Genomic DNA, 18665 nt, shown 5'->3' with positions numbered 1-18665 from the left:
TGCCAGCGCTTTAATTTTCCCTCACTCGAATTATCCCCGTCTCCCCAGCTCTCACTCACTCGCTCACACACACACACACAAACACACACACAGGAATTGTCTATTAACTGAAGGCAGGAATCCGCAGCTGGAACATATGATTGAATGATGGCCGTGTGTGTGTGTGTGTGTGTGTGTGCGTGTGTGTGTGTGTGTGTGTGTGTGTGTGTGTGTGTGTGTGTGTGCGTGTGTGTGTGTGTGTGTGTGTGTGTGTGTGTGCGTGCACACATTCTGTCCACACCAGCTACTGTAAATCATTTCTACACAATAAAACATAAAGCCACAAAAAATCATAATGGGTAAAGTTCCTCTATTAGCATTGTTAATTTCATATGACATCGCCAAAGATGTACTGCTTGCGCACACACAAAAACAATGGCAAACAAAAAAAGCCATATTTCTTTCATTTCCGCCCCCCGCTCAAGTTATTGCATGTGGCAATTCAGCGTGACAGATCGCCAGTCATCCCTAATAGTTCTTTAATGACTTCATTAAATTGTGTTGTGCTGCTTATGACGGCGCCGGCAATTTGTCAGCGCGGGTAATGTCCGCACGCACGAAGGGATGCCCCACTTTAATTTGGGAATGAATTGGACAGCCGGGCCGTTGCGACACACATCCGCACTCAATGCCGCAAACGGGCTTTGACCCAAATATGGTGAGCGCTTTACTCCGCTTTTATGTAACTGTCCTCCGAAACTGGATCGGGAGGGAAGGAGGGATGATGCGTAACTTTCAAGATGTTTTAATGTGCCGATTGCAGAGATGAGAAGTAACCATGTACAAATACTTTGTTCCTTTACTTGAGTAGTTTTTTTCAGTACTTTATTTTTACACTACTTTTATCTGTTACATTTTAACATGAGTATTTGAATTCGGAATTGATTTTCTTTCAATTCACAATTCTTATTTTTGATTCAAAATGATTTGATTGACAATGATTTTTGCTTCAATTTATAGATGTGCAAAGAATCGTCATGATCTACTCCAGTCTCGTTTGCAAGACAAAATGGCTTTTTTTTTATTATTCACATTAATTCAGCTTTAAATTGTAAGCAAAGTCTTTTTTTTTATCACAAAAACAGTGTGTGGACCACAACTGCTACTCTATGTAGCAGATCTTGTTTAGCTTGTTTCACAAACGTAGCTAGCTCAAAGCTAACGCACAATGGATAGTGCCATTGATGCTAACGCTAATTAGCGCACACCCCGCAGCACTTTTATCACTCAAAATAACGGCAATTCATACAAAACGCTTCAGGAAGATATACAGAAAAGCATCTTAACATTCCTCACCGACATATGCTCTTCCTACACTGCAAAAAACAACAACTTTTCTTGGCATAACTTGATGGAGACTTTTTCCTTCTACTCTCTAATGTGGCTGCAACTTAACAGTGTATTAGAACGCGCGGAACCACACTGCCACTAAGTGGCCAAATCGTGTACAACATGAATAGCGCTCCCAATAAACAACACACACAAACAAGGGCAAGACAGTATAAAATAGTTTAAATATAATCGATTTGGGGACATTTAATATCGATTCTGAATCCTACTAAATAAGAATTGCGATTCTTTTGAGAATCAATTTTTTGATAATTATATAAAAAATATTATAAAATATAATAATAAAGTCAGAGTCAACTGAGGTATACCCATTTTTGCTTTATTACCTGATATCCTTCAAATTGACTTTTTACTTCTACTCGGCAATTACATTTCAGAGCCTGTGCTTTTTTTCTTTTTTTTTTACTTGAGTAATTATTTGAGTGTGTACTTTTAAGTAATTGTACTTTCAGTACTTTTCCCGTCTCTGGCTATTTGTATACTGTATTTTTTTATTGATTTTTTATTCCTTGTGACTGCCATATTTTCAACCTAAATATCTAATATTTGTGACACGAAATTCCCGACAGTCTATTCTCTTCATTTCATAGCATTTTGCAGAATGTTGGATTTTTTTGGGGGGGGTCAAATCAGATGTCAGCCTCTGTGTTGCTATGTCAATTTCTACTCTGTTCACGGCCTTCATAAAAAATACTAGAAATTGGAGTGTTTCTTTAACCAATCAATTTTCAAATCCATCTCTCTGTATTCAAAGTAAAGAAACATTAGATTTTTTTTTGTCACTTTAGGAGCTCTGTAAACTTTTCCCCGCCCATTCCTATTAAAAAAAATGTAGCTGACTGATATTTCACGTCAATGGCACTGTAATAACATATAGGTAGGCACCAAATGTGCATCCCACCAGTTAATCACACAGTGCCTGATCCGAGTTCCACCCGCCTTCATGTTCCTCGCGGCAGGGTGGCCTGTCCGCCGGCTGATGAACGAGCGGCGGCACCGAGGAGCACTTCCCTCCATGGCCCCCCAGGCCAGGCCCTTCTGTCACCGTCACTGATCTCCCATCAGCCCGAATGTTCCGGCCCTTAATGGTCAAGGTTAGGATTAAAAGCAGGAAATCGAATCCAAGGTCACCAGGAAGGGGGAAATTTCGGTTCCTGGAGGGGCGGTCGGGATGAACCTGATAAAAAATGATTTCGAGCGCAAGGAATTCCATTTTGGGGGCGTATAACTCTGTTGTCATTGGCGTTAAGAGGGAATGTGTTGTTCAACACGGAGAGAGAGCTGGAAGGCTTTAGCCGCTCTCGCCTGCGCAACCGCACCCTTTGAAAGCCATTAGAGGCAGGATATTTGTCATATTATGTTATTAGATTAGCCAGCACCCCCTAATGAAAGCTGTGGTAATTTGTCAGCCTTATGGATAGCTCCATCCCCCATCGCTATTTATCAAGCAGCACCACATCTCACCCAAACCACCCACGCACGTGCTAAGACTCACCTCGTTTTGGACGGCTCGGGGGGGGGGGGGGGGGGGGGTGTAATGGGATTTCAATGCTAAACACCCTGTCTCCTGCTTTTGGTCATTTGGGGTGTGCGCGCGATGTATTCTGTCAGGTTGCCTCGAGGGAAAATGGGCGGGATTATTGCGAGTTTGCTTATCTTCATCATCACCGCACCGCTTTGATAAATATCAGGCAGCGTCAGATTAGGACGCTCGGGTTGCTACAATTCTGCTTGGCTGTGAATATTTTATTGCACTATAGATATCATGTATCTTCTAGTTCGGGTTTTGCTGGATTTTTTTTTTTTTTTTTACATTTTCCCAAAAGGACCCCCTTGTAATCCTAACCCCAGTTATACGTAACTATCATGTGTATCCCAAAAGACCATCAAATATAAAAAATATATATTTTAGGAGGGCAAAAATTGTATTGTTTAAAGTGTAATCTTTACAAAAATATATTTTGTCCGGATGAAAACTCAAAAGTATTTTTTTTTCACGATAGGTCTAATATTAGGATAATAGTAAAGTGAATTTCAAATAAAATCAGATTTTTTAAAAATACTCTTAGTAATAAGTAATATTGTACTTTCTTTAGGAAAAGACATACAAATACAACCATAGACTAATTAGGGCTGCAACTGGCAATTATTTTTAGTAATCAATTAATCAGTTGATTATTTTTTCCATTAACCGATAAATCTTTTTTTTTTTTTTAAGCATTACAAATTTCAATTCCTTTATCAAAAACTCTGACAACATTTTGCACTTTATGCAAAGTCGGGGATTGGCTGTAATGTCTTCGTTTGCCCGATTGATCAATGATCAACGTCAATCAGCGTTTTTTTTAAAGATTTTTTTTTTTCATGTGTTTCAATTTCTGTCAATTATTCACAGGTTTTTGCTATTTGTGGGCCGGCTCATGATCATTGCGCCATATTCTGATCGAATACGTTTTTTGCAAATTTGTTGAACGGTGATTGACCGAAAAATCCTGATCGTGTAAAACCTAAATTAATTCTGATTCAGTTACAGAAAATGTTAATCATATCTATAATATAATCATCGATTATCAAAAATAATTATAGATTAATTTGATCATTTATTACTTGTTGATTACAGTTAAGTTTATTATATTTAACAAAAAATGATAAATTGTCTTTTATTATTCTCATGGTGATGCTTTGCTTTCTTTAACAGAATTTTTTTTTTTTCAAAATCCTAACTCGTATGTTGTCTCTTTTTTCTCTCTGTGTAGCGGTGAGGAACGACCGGAACAAGAAGAAGAAGGACGAAAAGAAGCAGGAATGCACGGAGAGCTACGTGCTGAGTCCCGACACGGAGCAAATGATCGACCGGGTCCGCAAGGCCCACAAGGAAACCTTCCCTTCCCTCTGCCAGCTCGGCAAATACACTACGGTCAGTCAGTCACGCGACGCCGTCCACATGGCAACGTCGACATCCTCCCGAGCGTGTAATTAAACCGCCATTTTGTCTTCACGTGTGGACAGAACAACAGCTCGGAGCGACGCGTGTCCTTGGACGTGGACCTCTGGGACAAGTTCAGCGAGCTGTCCACCAAATGCATCATCAAGACGGTGGAATTCGCCAAGCAGCTTCCCGGCTTCACCACGCTCACCATCGCCGACCAGATCACCCTGCTCAAAGCCGCCTGTCTGGACATCCTGGTGAGGACATGCGGGGATGAAAGAACACATTTCAAATATTTAGCGTCCTCAATGTCAAGCTGTCCTACTTTGAGGCAGAGTTGTGAGACACATTCAAAACTCCGTTTTGTTTTTGCAAAGCTTTATTGGCTTGTCCCCGGGGTTCTCAAAGGGCCAAAACTGCCAACATTAAAAATAAATAAATGACTAAATAAAGGAATAAAAGTGAAAATAAAAACGGATATAAAAAATATAATTCATAAATGAAATACAAAAAATAAAAAGAAATTAAATAAAAACGGTTGCGTTTTTATTGATTGATTGATATTTAATTATATTCTTATATTTATTTTTGTATTTACTTCCACATTTATTTTTATATTTATTTTTTTAATCTCGTTTTTTTTACCATTTATATTATTCTTTTTTTTTCTTTTTTTCCTGGAGAGCTCAGTATTGTTCATTCGGTAATTTTACCGATTTGACATGTCATCATCATTGCTCTTTTTTTTTTTTTTTGGTATGTGGGTGAGTGTGTGCGTGCGTGTGAGTGTGTATTCATTAGTTCACCTAAAACCTATTAAAAAATCCCATACCATTCAACTAAACCGAACACTTCCAGCCAGAGTCGTGAGGCCGTCAGGAGACCCGAGGAAGGACCAAAGAAATTTATATTAATTTTTTTAATTTAATTTTTTAATTCAATTTTTAATATCCGTTTTTATTTTCACTTTTATTCATTTGTTTACTTATTTATTTAGTCATTTAAAAATATATATATATTTGGGCAGTTTTGGTCCTCCATACCATAATCAATAATCATAATAACGCTAATGAACTGACTCCTTCACCGACGACATTCCATGTCCACAGATACTGCGGATCTGCACACGCTACACCCCGGAGCAGGACACCATGACCTTCTCAGACGGACTCACGCTAAACCGAACCCAGATGCACAACGCCGGCTTCGGACCGCTCACCGACCTGGTCTTCGCCTTCGCCAGCCAGCTCATCCCTCTGGAGATGGACGATGCCGAGACAGGGCTGCTTAGCGCCATCTGTCTGCTTTGTGGAGGTACGCGACGTTTGCCCAAATACCTCTTTCACACTTCAACTAATGGTTTCTGGCCATTTGCAGTATTGTGACCGATTTGTTGTTTTTGGTCAACAGATCGTCAAGATCTTGAACAAGCAGAGAAGGTGGACGTCCTTCAGGAGCCTCTTCTGGAGGCGCTGAAGATCTACGTGAGGAAGAGGAGGCCTCACAAACCGCACATGTTCCCCAAGATGTTGATGAAGATCACCGATTTGAGGAGCATTAGCGCTAAGGGTACGCACCCAACAACACGAGACACACGATTCGTGCTTTTTAATGACAATGGAAGTCTATAGAAGACTATTTATTTGAGTGGCCATTTTATGGTCACGCGACATCATTAGTAATGTTTTGACATTTTCAGTGTTGTTATTGTGTTCCACAATTTACTTTTTTTGTGTTTTATATTTTGTAATAGGGATGTCCCAATCACATTAGCTAGCTATTTATGTATCTAGCTAGCTAGCTACCAATTGATTTATCTATATAGCTGGCTAGCTAGCTAGCTTGCTCGGTAGCGCTATTTATGTATCTAGCTAGCTAGCTATTGAGATAGATAGATAGATAATAAATATCTAGCTATCTAACTAGCTTAATTAAGCTATCTAAAATCTTATCCTATCTTTTTGTTTTGTAATAGGTGCTGAGCGTGTCATCACGCTGAAAATGGAAATCCCGGGCTCCATGCCTCCCCTCATCCAGGAGATGCTGGAGAACTCGGAGGGCCTGGAGAGCGGCGCCTCGGCGGGCCGTCCCTGCGGCACCCCGCCGGGCAGCTGCAGTCCCAGTTTGTCCCCGAGCTCCGCCCAAAGCAGTCCAGCCACACAATCGCCGTAGTAACGGCCTACCTTGGGAGTTTTTGTTTTGTTTGTTTGTTGGTTTGCTTCCATACACGCCGGTCAGTCAGAGGAGGAGCGAAGGAGGAGGCCTTGACTGCTGAGGGAGGGAGACCTTCCTCCTCATGGTCCGTTTTTCCTCACGTGAGGGGAGGTACGGCCGGAGGACGCCACGCCGCGCCGCCGCCGCCCAGAGACCACACCGTAAACACTGCTGATGACGCCCTCCTCCCCCTCCTCCTCACGCCACCGCTGCTCCTCCACCTTTCTCCAGAAGGCTGTTGGAAAGTCACGTGAGTGGCCGTGATAGGAAGTGACAGATTCGTGGACAGATTTGACAAACACCAGACACTTTTTTTCCCCCCGTTGTTGTTGTTGTTGTTGCTGTCGATGATGCAGACTACAAGCTCGGGACTTGTCAAAAGACCCTCCTCCGCCTCCTCTTCCTCCTCAGAGACTCTGGGTCTTTTCTCTTTTCCCAGCTTCAAAAAAAAATGGAAAAAAAATAAACAAATTTCTTACACAAAGATATATATAAATATATAGAAAAGTTAAGAAACTATTGTGATTGAATGGGAGGCCGAAACGAGGACGTGTTTTCTGAGATTACAGATTGTCGTACTCCCTCACTGTTTTACCCATCATGAGAGGACAAAAACTTAGTTTGATCACATGTGTACATTATTTGAATTAACAAAAGAAAAAAAAAGTAAAAAAGAATGCGAATTCTTCCAGTCCTCGGATGCCACACATGCAAACACGCACACATGCACACACTAATGTGCACAGGAAACAAGTTGCAATGAAATGAGCGTCTGTTCCTCCTCTTCCAGGTTCTTTCGTATTTTATTGCCTCCAGGAACAAATGATTGTATGAACTTGGTTGTATGATAATGGTCACAGGTCCTTTCAAGAAATCCAATTAATGAAGATTCATTATTAAGGTGTATTTTAAGTAGCCTTTTCAGTTTCTGTATATAAGCTGTATTAATTTCTTAAAAACTATGAAGAGTTTTAGGCTTCACATGATCTTTTTTTTTTTTTTTAAAGAATACCTTTTATGTGTTTTGTTCATGGGTTTGTGATTCAAGAAAAAAATACATTTTGAGCACACTTTACTGAAGGAAGTTCTTTCATGTTATGTGTCCTACTAAATAGTGGACAGACCCTTAACCGCCATCACTGGCTGTCCACAATGTGGTGTTCACAAACACCCCTCCGTGTGTGTGTGTGTGTCCATAACATCAACGACTACAGTAGCACTCCAGCATTTTTTGGGCCATGTAGCAGAAACAAATGTGGTGTTGAAAAAAACAAAAACAAAAACATGGATGCCACTTGTAGCTTGCCAGGCTCAGGTTCGCAGTTCAGAGTTCAAATGTGAAGAATGGACTTTACGCACTGTATTAGAAACACAAGGGAGTCTCACTAATCGCTGGTTGGGTCAATAGTGCAGGGGTAGGGAACTTTTTTCTGATGCGGTGATGCCTTGAGATACAAGTGATCCCACTTTTGTGTTTTTCAAGATACGAATATGAGCGCTGTAAGCTAGCAGCAAACTCAACTTACTTCCCAATAAGCAGCAGTGAACAATTCTTCACAAAAATATGCTTCAAACTATTTGTTGCCACTCCGTGATCAGGTTTACTATTCAACTAAAGAAAACTAAGAGAATTACAAGTTGTGTATTTCAAACAACATGTCCGAAGAAGGAAAGAAAGAAAGAACTACCCCTGCTAGCTTGATGCTAACACAGAAGTGAAAACGCCAAACAAGTGCTAATGATTAAAATGGTGTTATAACGCTTTAGACCACTGATATATATTCACATATACCACAAATATTTGTTATAATCTGTGGGGGGAAAGAGACGAGAGTAGTGGTTAGGCTACTTTTCCCTGTACTTTATCACTTATACTGTGGCAGTTGTACTGCCCCCGGTGGCCATAATGCGCAAACGTTAAAATTCTTTACATGATTGGTATTGTGATGTGTTCTTAAATTCACTTTATTTCTTCAAAAAAAAATGGGGGGGGGGGGAATAATAATTTCCATTCATTTCAAGAAAATGTAGTGTTTTGATCACACATATCTCAAGGCACCACTGTATTACTGTTTTTCTGAAATCCTCCGAGGGCCATACTAAATTTATAAAATATAAGTGAGGAAATATTCAATGTTTTATAGCTTTTCATGACCATTTCTCTGAGGGTTTTATTTTCAAGAATTGCATGGCAGGCCGGATCAAACGTTCCCACGGGTCATAGGTTCCCCACCCCTGCTGTAGTGGGTGGCAAAAAGGACTCCATTACAGTGGTCAGAACTGATTTGAACCCCCTCAAGAATGACTTTTTAAACAACCCTGCACCCTGTGATCACTTTACGCCAAAACGCCTTCACTTCCATCGTCATTATACCATCTTACTGTACACACACGCACGCCAACGTCTCAGGAAGGAATCATTTTGTATGCTTGGCCTGTCCTTTGTATATGTTCTGTACTGCACTCCCCTCCGCACACACACACACTCACACACACACACACACACACACTCTGCTACTGAGCCCCAATATTCTCCTTCAGTCACAAGCCCGCACTCAAGAAAAACTGAAAGTGACCCAGCGACATCCGTATGGTCCAAGCTGCTTCCCTCATCATGCAGGACCCGCCGAAAGAGCGCACAACTTGACTCTCTCCCCACGGCCTACCTGGATTACACACATTTGAGAAGTATGGAATATGTTGCTTTTTTTGGGACAAGATTATCAAGCAACGTTGGGGGGGAAAGAAGAAAGAAAACAAAAAATCTATAAAAAAAAACAAAAAATAAAACCAACATTTAATAATAAACCGATGTTTGTGTGGTTCGTATGTGTACTCATTGATACTGTCTTAATAGCACAATTTGCCTTCAACAACTCCTTCAATGCGGTGATTCTCATCCATTGTGGCGTGGGAAATTATCCATTTTCATGTAAATAAATGTTCTTCCACTAGAGGACGCTAGACATACACAGCAAAATAATGGATTCGTGGACAACTAAACTTGCCCAAATTTCACAATTCACAGTAGTTTAGATCGTTATTTCAGTATACAGTACCGTATATACTTCTCAGTGATATTTTAATGTGAAATTGAGACGGGAAATATAAAATGCTCTCTGAGATCATAGGTTTATCTTAGGTGTAATGCCATTACTACAATTGTTAATCTTGGTGATTGACATTTATGCACAGGAACATCAAGTAAACAAAATTGTTCAACACAAAATTCTATATTTTTACTTTATGTTGTTGTTGTTGATGATACGTTTAACACTCGTTTAATAACCTCCTAGGCGGTATTGTGACCCGTTTAGGCTTTTTGGTGGTTTTGACCAAGTCATTTCAAAATAAAATACTGCCCACCGGTTGTGCGTAAATACGCGTAACATTTTTTAAATTATGTTTTAAATGCGCGTAGCAAAGACAAAAATCAGAAAACGTCACAGTGTTAAGCGACGAGCCCCGCCTTATCGACTGTTGCGATGACGCTTCGACCAATCAGAGTCCTTCGCGCGGGTTTTCAAATTTTTTCAAATCACAAGCCTCTCGTCGAAATGTTATCGCTCCGCGAAATTCATAAACAATATAGTTCCTTTCATCAAAGAACGATACAATTTTAGTTAGATGATATAAAAACATTTAAATAATTTTGTTAAAACAGTGCTTCTCCACATCACAGTGAAACTAACGTTAACTTGTCGTATTTATGTTAGAAGTGTATTTTGTACGGACGGGCGGAGGGATACTGCAACCTCGTTTTGAAAGAGGAACACCGGCCGCTGATGCGTAATCGTATAGTATAGTAGATTTACGTTAGCTACTCGTGGTCAGTCCGATTCGGTTTTACTTTTTTTTTTTTTAAATGATAATAACATTTTACTAAACGTTTATTCAAGCAACAAACCCGTGTACACGTGTATGGATTTCCTGAAGTTGACGTGTCGTTGAAAGAATCCAGGTAAGACGTTTAAATTCCATTCAGTAGCGTTTTGGGTATTTGGTTGACGAATTTGGCTTATCTCTGGCTCCCCCATTTTTTTATTTATTTTTTTAAATTCATTTTAATTTACTAAGGTTATACCTAACATTTTTCGATATCAAATGACTACAGAAGCTAATGCACGATCAAATTGAGGCAACTTTAATGACTATAAGTACATAAACACAAATAACGTTTCGTACTATTATGCACACGAGGTGAGCTAAACGTCCACATTGGTTATTCATTTTGTTAGTCCGTCATTTGTTCCCATTTTGCACAGGTTCCGTGCAATGTTTAAAATGTATTTCCCTTCGTTAAAGGTAACGTTGCCAGAATGCCACTGCATGGAAAGATAGTCGTGGTTAAGCGGACTGGAGGAGATGGGACTGAATTTCCTCTCACTGCATCGTGCTTGTTTGGAAGGTGAGCTTAAATGAACATTTTTTACATTGTTGCAGCTGGACAAATGGCCAAGTTACTCGAATACAAAATACAGAGTAAACCATTTCCGACGGGCGGTACATGCGACTTTTGCGTAATTTTGCGAATTTCAAAAAGTTTCAAAACTTTTGAAATGCTTAAGATGAATTTGCAAGGTGAAGCCTGAGCTTACACTGTATCATAAATGAATATTTGTTTAACATTAAGTTTGGGTAGTTCAATGAAAACTGTAATAATTCATTTGTTTGTAATTGATGACCAATCATTTATATTCATTGTGATTTCAACATAATAAAAAAATATCTCTCCCCAAATCGCCCAGCCATAATTTTCAAATTTTTGAATCTTTGCACACGACTCCTTATTTGTGTAGTTTGAGCTAAATCAATTTCAATTATTTTATTTTTTTTGTCAACAGGAAGCCTGACTGTGACATTCGTATTCAGCTTCCCCAAGTCTCCAAGGAGCACTGCAGAATTGACTTGAATGAAAATAAAGAGGTAATACAAGTGACACTGAACATACATGCCAGGGCAGAGGTGGGCATCGAGGGCCGCAGTCCTGCAGGTTTTGCGTGTTGCCCTTCTCCAACACAGCTGATATATGATCAGCTCATCAGCAAGCTCTGCATAAGCCTGATAATGATCCTGTTGATTGGAATCAGCTTGTGTTGGAAGTGAGAAACCTACAAAACCTGCAGGGCTCCGGCCCTCGAGGACCGAGATTGCCCACCTCTGTGCCAGGGTATTCGACCGTACGTTATTCTCAGTGCTGCTTATTTTATTCCTCATTGAATTTGAGGGCTGATGTTGAAGTTGTATGGTAAAAGCCTTTTTTGAAACATTTGCATGTGTTTCTATGGTTTCTGTTAGGTTATTTTAACCAATCTGAGCACAGCGAACCCGACTCGTGTCAACGGAGAAGTACTACAACAGTCTGAGCATTTGAAGGATGGAGATGTCATAACAATTGTTGATCGTTCTTTCAGGTGCGTTGTATGAAATGGTCTTAAAGAGCAGTATACTTTCTTAACAAATTGTTTGCAGTCATGTAATGTGAATCCCTTATTTTGTCTTCATCGCATGGGCTTCTACAGAAAACATGCGCTATAATTTTGACAAAAAACACAGTCCAAATGGTCTATACTTCATGCATTTTATTAATTTCAGGTTTGAGTACCCTCCAGCCCCCACACCGAAGAAATTTGCCATAGGAAGCAAAGCTGGAACCCCCAAGTCCCAGCTGAAAGATGGAACCAACCTCCACATCCAGCGACCACTGGAGCAGGCTAAGGGGAAGGACCCCAAGGTGGATGATGACACGCAACAAAGCAACACAGAGTCTCCTTTTAGTGCTCTCTATCAAATGATTAGAAAATCTCTGGATGTTAAGACCCCTCGGAAAGCTTCCGACGGCTTCCTTCAGACCCCCAGGAAAAGCAATGTTTCCACAAACGGCAAAGAAGCAAAGGCGACCGAGGCCAACGTCTCTGATGGCGAGTCGGTCGCAGAGGCTAAGAGTGCAAGTGGTGTCACCCCAATGTCTGACAAGAAGCGTACGAATCCCCCTCAGATTCTTGCTTCTCATGTGGTGGGTCCAGATGAAGATGCAGAAAATGTCAAGTCCGAAGTGCGCTCGCCGCAGACAAGGCAGCGTGTCACTCCTAAGAAGTTTAGTGCCGGTGATGTTGTTGAGCAATCTTGCACTCCAACGCCCAAGTCGCCGATGAGACGCAGGAGTAAGGAGGCCACACCAGCCAAAGTAATGTCCAGTCCACAAAATACAACCTCGCCAGGAGCAACTGAGAGAGGTAAATGTTCTATTATTTTAAAAAGTTGCCCTCTCCCCACTCTAATTTTTATTAATTTTTAATTTTATTCTTGTTTAAAGGGACGCCAAGAAAACGCAGAAGTGCAGAGCTTGTGTTTGATTCGCCAGAGCCACAGATGAAGAAGAAACGTGTTTCTTTTGGAGGTTTTCTGGTTCCTGAGTTGTTTGACAAAAAAATGCCCCCCGATTCTCCCCTACGCAAAGGCGAGAATCCAAGAAGGAGCCTGTGTCTCACTAAACCCAAAAAGCCACTGCTGAGGCGAGCGTCGAGTATTGGCCTGCTGAAGGTGAGACTCGTGGTTGAAGCTTAAAATTTCAGATGCGCATTTGCATTTCTTTGACAACCCAATTTGTTTTTGTGTAGGAGGCTGAAAGGCAAGCAAAGAGCTCTGAATCTCCTAAAACGTATGTCAAGAAATCTCCAAACGGAAGATCCCCATCCTCACAAAAGCCATCTTCAGAAAAGAAGACTCCAAAACCCAGGACACCTTCTCCTCATAAGAAGTTGCCAAAATCTACACCAGTCTCTTCAAAAAAGGAATCTCCTGGTAAGAGGTCACCAAATCCCAACACGCCATCTACAAAGGCCTCAATGCCCGTTGAAAAATCTCCCAAACGGAGGTCGTCTTCTCCTGCATCTTCGGAAAAGACATCACCAAGGAAAACTTTGCCCAAGTCACCGAAATTTACACCAGCGTCTCCTGCTACCAAGTCTTCCCCAGCATCTTCTGAGAATACATCCAAATTCAGCACACCAAGAAGAACATCTTCCTCCAGTAACAAATTGAGAACTCCTCTGACAAAAGGCTCGACTTCTAAGGGAGTGCCCGACAGCGTGAAGAGGACAAGCCCAAGGCTTACCTGTCAGGGAAATGCCAATGAAATGGCAGTGAAAACACCCCAGGGCTCCCAAACGAAGACCGTATCCGTACAAGGACGCTTTTCTGTCTCTCTCATCCAAACTCCATCACCGATGGCAGAAGATGCCGTCATTGATCCAGTGCAGTCAGTCGCCGTGACACCCAAAATCAATTTGAGAAGGAAGAGCATGAAGAGCGCGTCACGCAAGACTCGCTTGTCAAAGAGTGCTATTCAAGTCATCAGAAGAAGTGGCATTTCACGGGCATCCATAAAAGGTATCCTTCAACTCATTCAGCATGCAATTAGAACGTATTGTAAACAGTGACGGTTTTAATTTGCCTTTGTTACCTTGTTTCAGCTATAAGCTCTTGGGCTGACACTGTCAAGTTTGGGCAGGCTAAAGTCCAAGCTGCTCTGCCAGTTCTAAAAACAGGCAGAAGTGCTGTAACGACAGCAAGGGTTGCGAAGAAGAGGGTACCCAGAGCGCAGGTAAACTTACTGCCAAAGCAAACGGACTTGGTGTGACTTGATTTGATTTGATGGGAGCTGACTGTGTTCTCAATTTCTCAGACCCCTCTAAGAAAGCATCTGGGCCATGCCAGCACCGGCCATGCAGAGTCGCCTGTGACCATTGTTGTGGGCCGAGCGTTCAAGCAGAATGTTACACGCCCAGTTGCCGCTGCACCAAAAGTCATCTTCAATACAGCAATCCCAAAGAAAGACATGGACATGGATGAGGATTTGTCTGGTAATTAATCATTCTTACAGCTGATCTTGTTTTCCTGGACTGTCATTCTATATACTATGCTCTTGTTTTAGGAATTTCCGAAATGTTCAAAACGCCTTCAAAAGAAGGGAAGAGAAGATCGGAAATCAAGCGCAGCAGCGCCTCAAAGACTCCATTGGTAGTTAATGAACCACCTGTACTCGACCCTTCTGTGTTGAACACTCCTGAGGAGCCAGGTAAAGTGTCCGCTTCGACTAAACGTGCAGTCTGAACAAATTGGGAAAATAATGAATTGACCCATTTCCAGGTGAAATGGCCGTATCTCCACTCACTCTTGCATCTACGATAAAAGCAGGCCAATATAGCAGAGAGGCTGTGAAACGCCTCCTTAACGGCAGTCAAGAATCCAGCTTCATCAATGACACCTCTGCTACGGGGAAGACGACTGATTCTGTTAAACAGCAGTGCACCGAAATGGCGAGTGCCGTAGCAACTCCGAAGCAGAAGCCACAACCACCTGGTGTGAAGAGACTCCTAAAGACCCCAAGACAGAAGGCTGAACCTTTGGAGGATCTTCGAGGAAAACTCCTGAAAACACCCAAACAGAAGCCTGAGCAACAGGAATGCCTCACTGGTGTGAAGAGGATGATGAGGACACCCAGAGAGAAGACGGAACCGGTTGAGGATCTGCGAGGAAAACTCCTGAAAACTCCAAAGCAGAAGTTTGAGCCAAAGGAACACCTCACTGGGGTTAAAAGAATTTTTACCACTCCAGAACAGAGTGAACCCTTCGACCGACATGAGAAACTCCTCAAAACCCCCAGGGATGCAGAAGTTGCTGATATTTCTTTTAGTGGTGTTGTAGATCTGGAGACACCAGCGGAAGACTCACAAGACCTACCAGCACCGGCTGAAGAAATCCAAGACCTACCAGAACAGACAAACTTGTCGATTCTGAAAGTGAACAGCTCCCCGATGGACTGCCTCTCCGGTGTCAAGAAAGTAATGAAAACACAGAAGCGGAGGCATGCCTCTGTTGAAGGCGTCCTCGAAATTGAGAGGCTCATGAAGACTCCCAAAGAGCGAAGTGAACCAGTGGACGCAAACTTCGGTATCAAGCGGCTGATGAGGTCACCCAGACTGAGGGGTACTTCTCCTGTAGAGGACTTTGAGGGGCTTCAAGAGCTCATGGAAGAACCAGCTGAGGTAAAGATTGTTGCAAATGTGTAATTGAAAGGAGTTGTAAAAACATGTGGTGTCTGCTTTCTTTCTAGTTTAGTACTGTGTATATAGCTGCAAGCTAATATCGGAATTCTATTCATCTCTTACAGTTTAAAGTGCAGCCTGCAAGTAGCCACTTGGATGTAGCCAAAGGTATGTAGCATTTTTGTTGTCGTTTTAATACTGCTTTCCACTAGTTGGGTTTTGTAACCATATTAACTGCCACCCCTTGTTCATTAGAGCTTAATTTTACTCAAGGACAACTACAGGACAATGGGCCATCGGGTGTGAACCTTGACGCTCCTCAAATTGACATCACCCAAGGTACGGTTTTACGGCACTTGTTAGTAGACCACAAAATAATGCAATCAGCTAGAGGAACATGAAGTTCCACCGCCGAACGCCACAATATTTACTCGCACGGGTTCAACAGATACTAATGAAAATATTTTCCACCCACATCTTGTTTTAGCAGCGACAACTGAGGTTTCAGAAGAGGTTCCAAGTGTCGCTTGTGAGACATCAGAGGCCACGCAAGCAGTTTCTCAGGCTGTGATAGAAAATGTGGACACGGCCACTACGGAGTCAACCAATTCCAAGAAACCAGTCCGAGGCAGAAGGGCTAAAGTAGCTAAACCGCTGACAGCAGAATCTGCTCAAGATCCTGTTGTCTCTGCTCCTGTCAGAGGAAGAAGGGGGAAGAAAGTAGAGCCGACTGAACCCCCTGCCGAAGAAGCTAAAGCTGACCCTAAGCCTAAAAGAGGACGATTGACCAAAAACACACGCACGCCTGTTGATCTTCCTGAGCCAGGAAAAGCACTTGACATAGAAAAACCTCAGCTACCAGCAGCCACTATTAAAAAGGGAAGAGGCGGAAAAGTAATCTCTGAAACAATTGAGCTAGAGGAACTTGAAAAAGATCAAGGCACCTCTGAGAAGACAGAGTATCAGTCCAAGCCTCTCGGCAGAGTAACCAGAGGACGAAACACCAAGCACAAGAAGGAGCAGGAAAATAGTGACACTTCTTCCATAGTAGCACCGTCTGAACTCCGGGAGCTTTCAAAAACATCGAGGAGTTGCAGAAAAGATGATTCAACTGATGTAGAAAATCTTGTCCCAGTTGAAGCAGTAGCACCACCGGTTCCTGAACCGGAGAAGATAAGTAATGCTGCTGCTTCTGCCATTGCAAAAACAAGACGAGGCGGGTTACGAAAACCAAAACAGGCAGAAGTTACTCCTGATTCCACAGAGAACCAAGATGGTCCAATTGAGACACCAACAGAAATACCCAAACGAAGCAGGAGCGCAAAACAGGTTGAGGGTGTTACCGCCGCAGAGGTACCGGAGGACACATCTGAACTTGAACAGAAGCAAAAAAGGGGACGAGGTATGAAAACTATTTCAAAAGATGAGATCAAACAAGCCGTTCCAACCAAGAAAACCCGAGGGGCAGCCGCTGCCTGTGAGGAGGCCCAAAAAGTTCCAGAGTCAGCTCCAGCTTTAGTAGAACCAGTCAAAAGCGGAAGACGACCGGTCGCCAAATCCTCAGCAAATGTGTCTGAATTGAACAAAAAACAGTCAAATGCCACAAGTGATTCAAACATGACTACTGTGCAAGAACCAGAAAACTCCCAAAGATCAGTGAAGTGGAACCTGGAGATCAAAGTCCACAAGATCCCGCAAAGACCCGTGAGAGCGGTTCGAGGAAAAAAGTCGACTCCTGGTGGTCACACTGGAACGCCTAGCCCAAGCGAGTCCGAGAATGTGGTTAAAACTGAAGAGGACTTCTCAGAAAAAGCCGTGGAACCTCAGCTTGCCAAAAGAGCAAGGCGATGTGCAAAGGAAGCAGAGTCCGCTAGCAAAGTTAACACCAAGAGCGCAGAAGACACGGAGGCTCAGCCAAAAAACAGAAGCGGAAGATCAGCTAACCTAGAGGTTGAAGTTCACGAGATCCCAAAAAGGTCGGTGAGAGCCGTTCGAGGCAAGAGGTTGAGCCCTGGTGATCACACTGAAACTCCTAGCCCAAGTGAGTCAGATGATGTGGCAAAAACCGAAGAGGACGTCTCAGAACACGCGGCGGAACCTCAGCCTGCCAAGAGAGCAAGACGAGGGGCAAAGGTTACAAAGGAAGCAGAGTCCAGCAACAAGGTTAACACCAAGATCACAGAAGAACCGAAGGCTCAGCCAAAAACCAGAAGAGGAAACTCCGCTAACCTGGAGGTTGAAGTCCACGAGATCCCAAAAAGGTCCGTGAGAGCAGTTCGAGGCAAGCGGTCGAGCCCTGGTGATCACACTGAACCTCCTAGCGCAAGTGAGACAGATAATGTGGCTAAAATTGAAGACGACTTCTCCGAAAAAGTAGTGGAACCTCAACCTGCCGAAAGAGCGAGACGTGGGGCAAAGGTTGCAAAGGAAGAGTCTACCAGCAAGGTGGACACCAAGAACGCAGAAGATACGGAGACTCAGCCAAAAATTAGAAGAGGAAGATCAGCTAAGAAATGAACACCTCTGTATAAAACAATTGATCATTTTAACCTGTTTTTTCTTTCTTTCTTTTTTTACTTCTTTTTGCCGTAAGTGTTTTGTAATTGGCACTATTTTAGTTGTCTTTATATGATAGTAGATGCAGATGAAAAATTAAGCACTGTTTATTTTATTTTTTACAATCAGGGAGTTTTATTCACTTATGTTTGTTTTACCGTTATCATTGTCTTAAAGGTATTTCATTCATTACCTGTTTTACAGCTGTTTTACATTTGTTTTAAAAGTATTGTTGTAAAGGTATTCTATCAATTACCTGTTTTAAAGCTGTGTTATGGTTTGAGGGGGAAATAAATGTTGGCATTATTGGAATATTTTGTTGTTTTGTCATGTGTACAGTATATTTAATGGACTGGTTTTGTTAACAGGTTAGACTAATTAGAAGCGTTATTGTAGGATTCATTGACGTGATAAAATAAGGGGAGAAGTACTCTCAGACAGTAAATTGTGCATCAAATGAAACGTTTTCACTTAAAACTTTTAAACTTGCTAAGGAATTGTCTTACAGTACAAGCCACACAATGTAT

General features: G+C 42.1%; 2 protein-coding genes across 5 annotated transcripts in view; both read left to right on the top strand.

Annotated features, from left to right (window-relative positions):
• raraa (retinoic acid receptor, alpha a) overlaps positions 1 to 7538 on the top strand; it is a 177033-nt gene extending 169495 nt beyond the window's left edge. For all 3 annotated transcript variants that reach the window (XM_077551136.1, XM_077551135.1, XM_077551134.1), the window contains 5 exons: positions 4146 to 4306; positions 4399 to 4575; positions 5428 to 5632; positions 5729 to 5887; positions 6294 to 7538. In XM_077551136.1, the coding sequence (XP_077407262.1) occupies positions 4146 to 4306; positions 4399 to 4575; positions 5428 to 5632; positions 5729 to 5887; positions 6294 to 6490 (899 nt within the window). In that variant the 3' untranslated portion in view covers positions 6491 to 7538. The remainder of the gene's footprint in view (positions 1 to 4145; positions 4307 to 4398; positions 4576 to 5427; positions 5633 to 5728; positions 5888 to 6293) is intronic.
• Positions 7539 to 10328: 2790 nt separating this feature from the next.
• Positions 10329 to 18450, top strand: mki67 (marker of proliferation Ki-67). Of its 2 annotated transcripts, XM_077551567.1 has the most exons (14): positions 10329 to 10493; positions 10838 to 10940; positions 11377 to 11458; positions 11831 to 11946; positions 12128 to 12768; positions 12849 to 13075; positions 13153 to 13924; positions 14008 to 14138; positions 14220 to 14397; positions 14469 to 14612; positions 14684 to 15582; positions 15708 to 15750; positions 15838 to 15921; positions 16070 to 18450. In XM_077551567.1, exons 2-14 carry the CDS (start codon positions 10852 to 10854, stop codon positions 18097 to 18099), a joined length of 5436 nt encoding a protein of 1811 aa, XP_077407693.1. In that variant the 5' UTR covers positions 10329 to 10493; positions 10838 to 10851; the 3' UTR covers positions 18100 to 18450. The 2 variants fall into 2 exon arrangements, with proteins under 2 accessions (XP_077407693.1, XP_077407694.1); XM_077551568.1 differs by lacking the exons at positions 10838 to 10940; positions 11377 to 11458; positions 11831 to 11946 and having other exon boundaries at positions 10334 to 10493.
• Positions 18451 to 18665: the final 215 nt, after the last annotated feature.

Source organism: Vanacampus margaritifer, chromosome 18 (genome assembly GCF_051991255.1).
Source record: "Vanacampus margaritifer isolate UIUO_Vmar chromosome 18, RoL_Vmar_1.0, whole genome shotgun sequence".
Taxonomy (NCBI): Eukaryota; Metazoa; Chordata; class Actinopteri; order Syngnathiformes; family Syngnathidae; genus Vanacampus; species Vanacampus margaritifer.
This window is presented reverse-complemented; position numbering and strand designations above follow the sequence as displayed.

Bases quoted from the DNA above. Each gene is read 5' to 3' on its own strand.
- mki67 (XM_077551567.1), top strand. From the start codon at position 10,852: ATGCCACTGCATGGAAAGATAGTCGTGGTTAAGCGGACTGGAGGAGAT. The intron at 11,947-12,127 runs GTGCGTTGTATG...TATTAATTTCAG, and splicing joins ATTGTTGATCGTTCTTTCAG to GTTTGAGTACCCTCCAGCCC. The intron at 15,751-15,837 runs GTATGTAGCATT...CTTGTTCATTAG, and splicing joins CCACTTGGATGTAGCCAAAG to AGCTTAATTTTACTCAAGGA.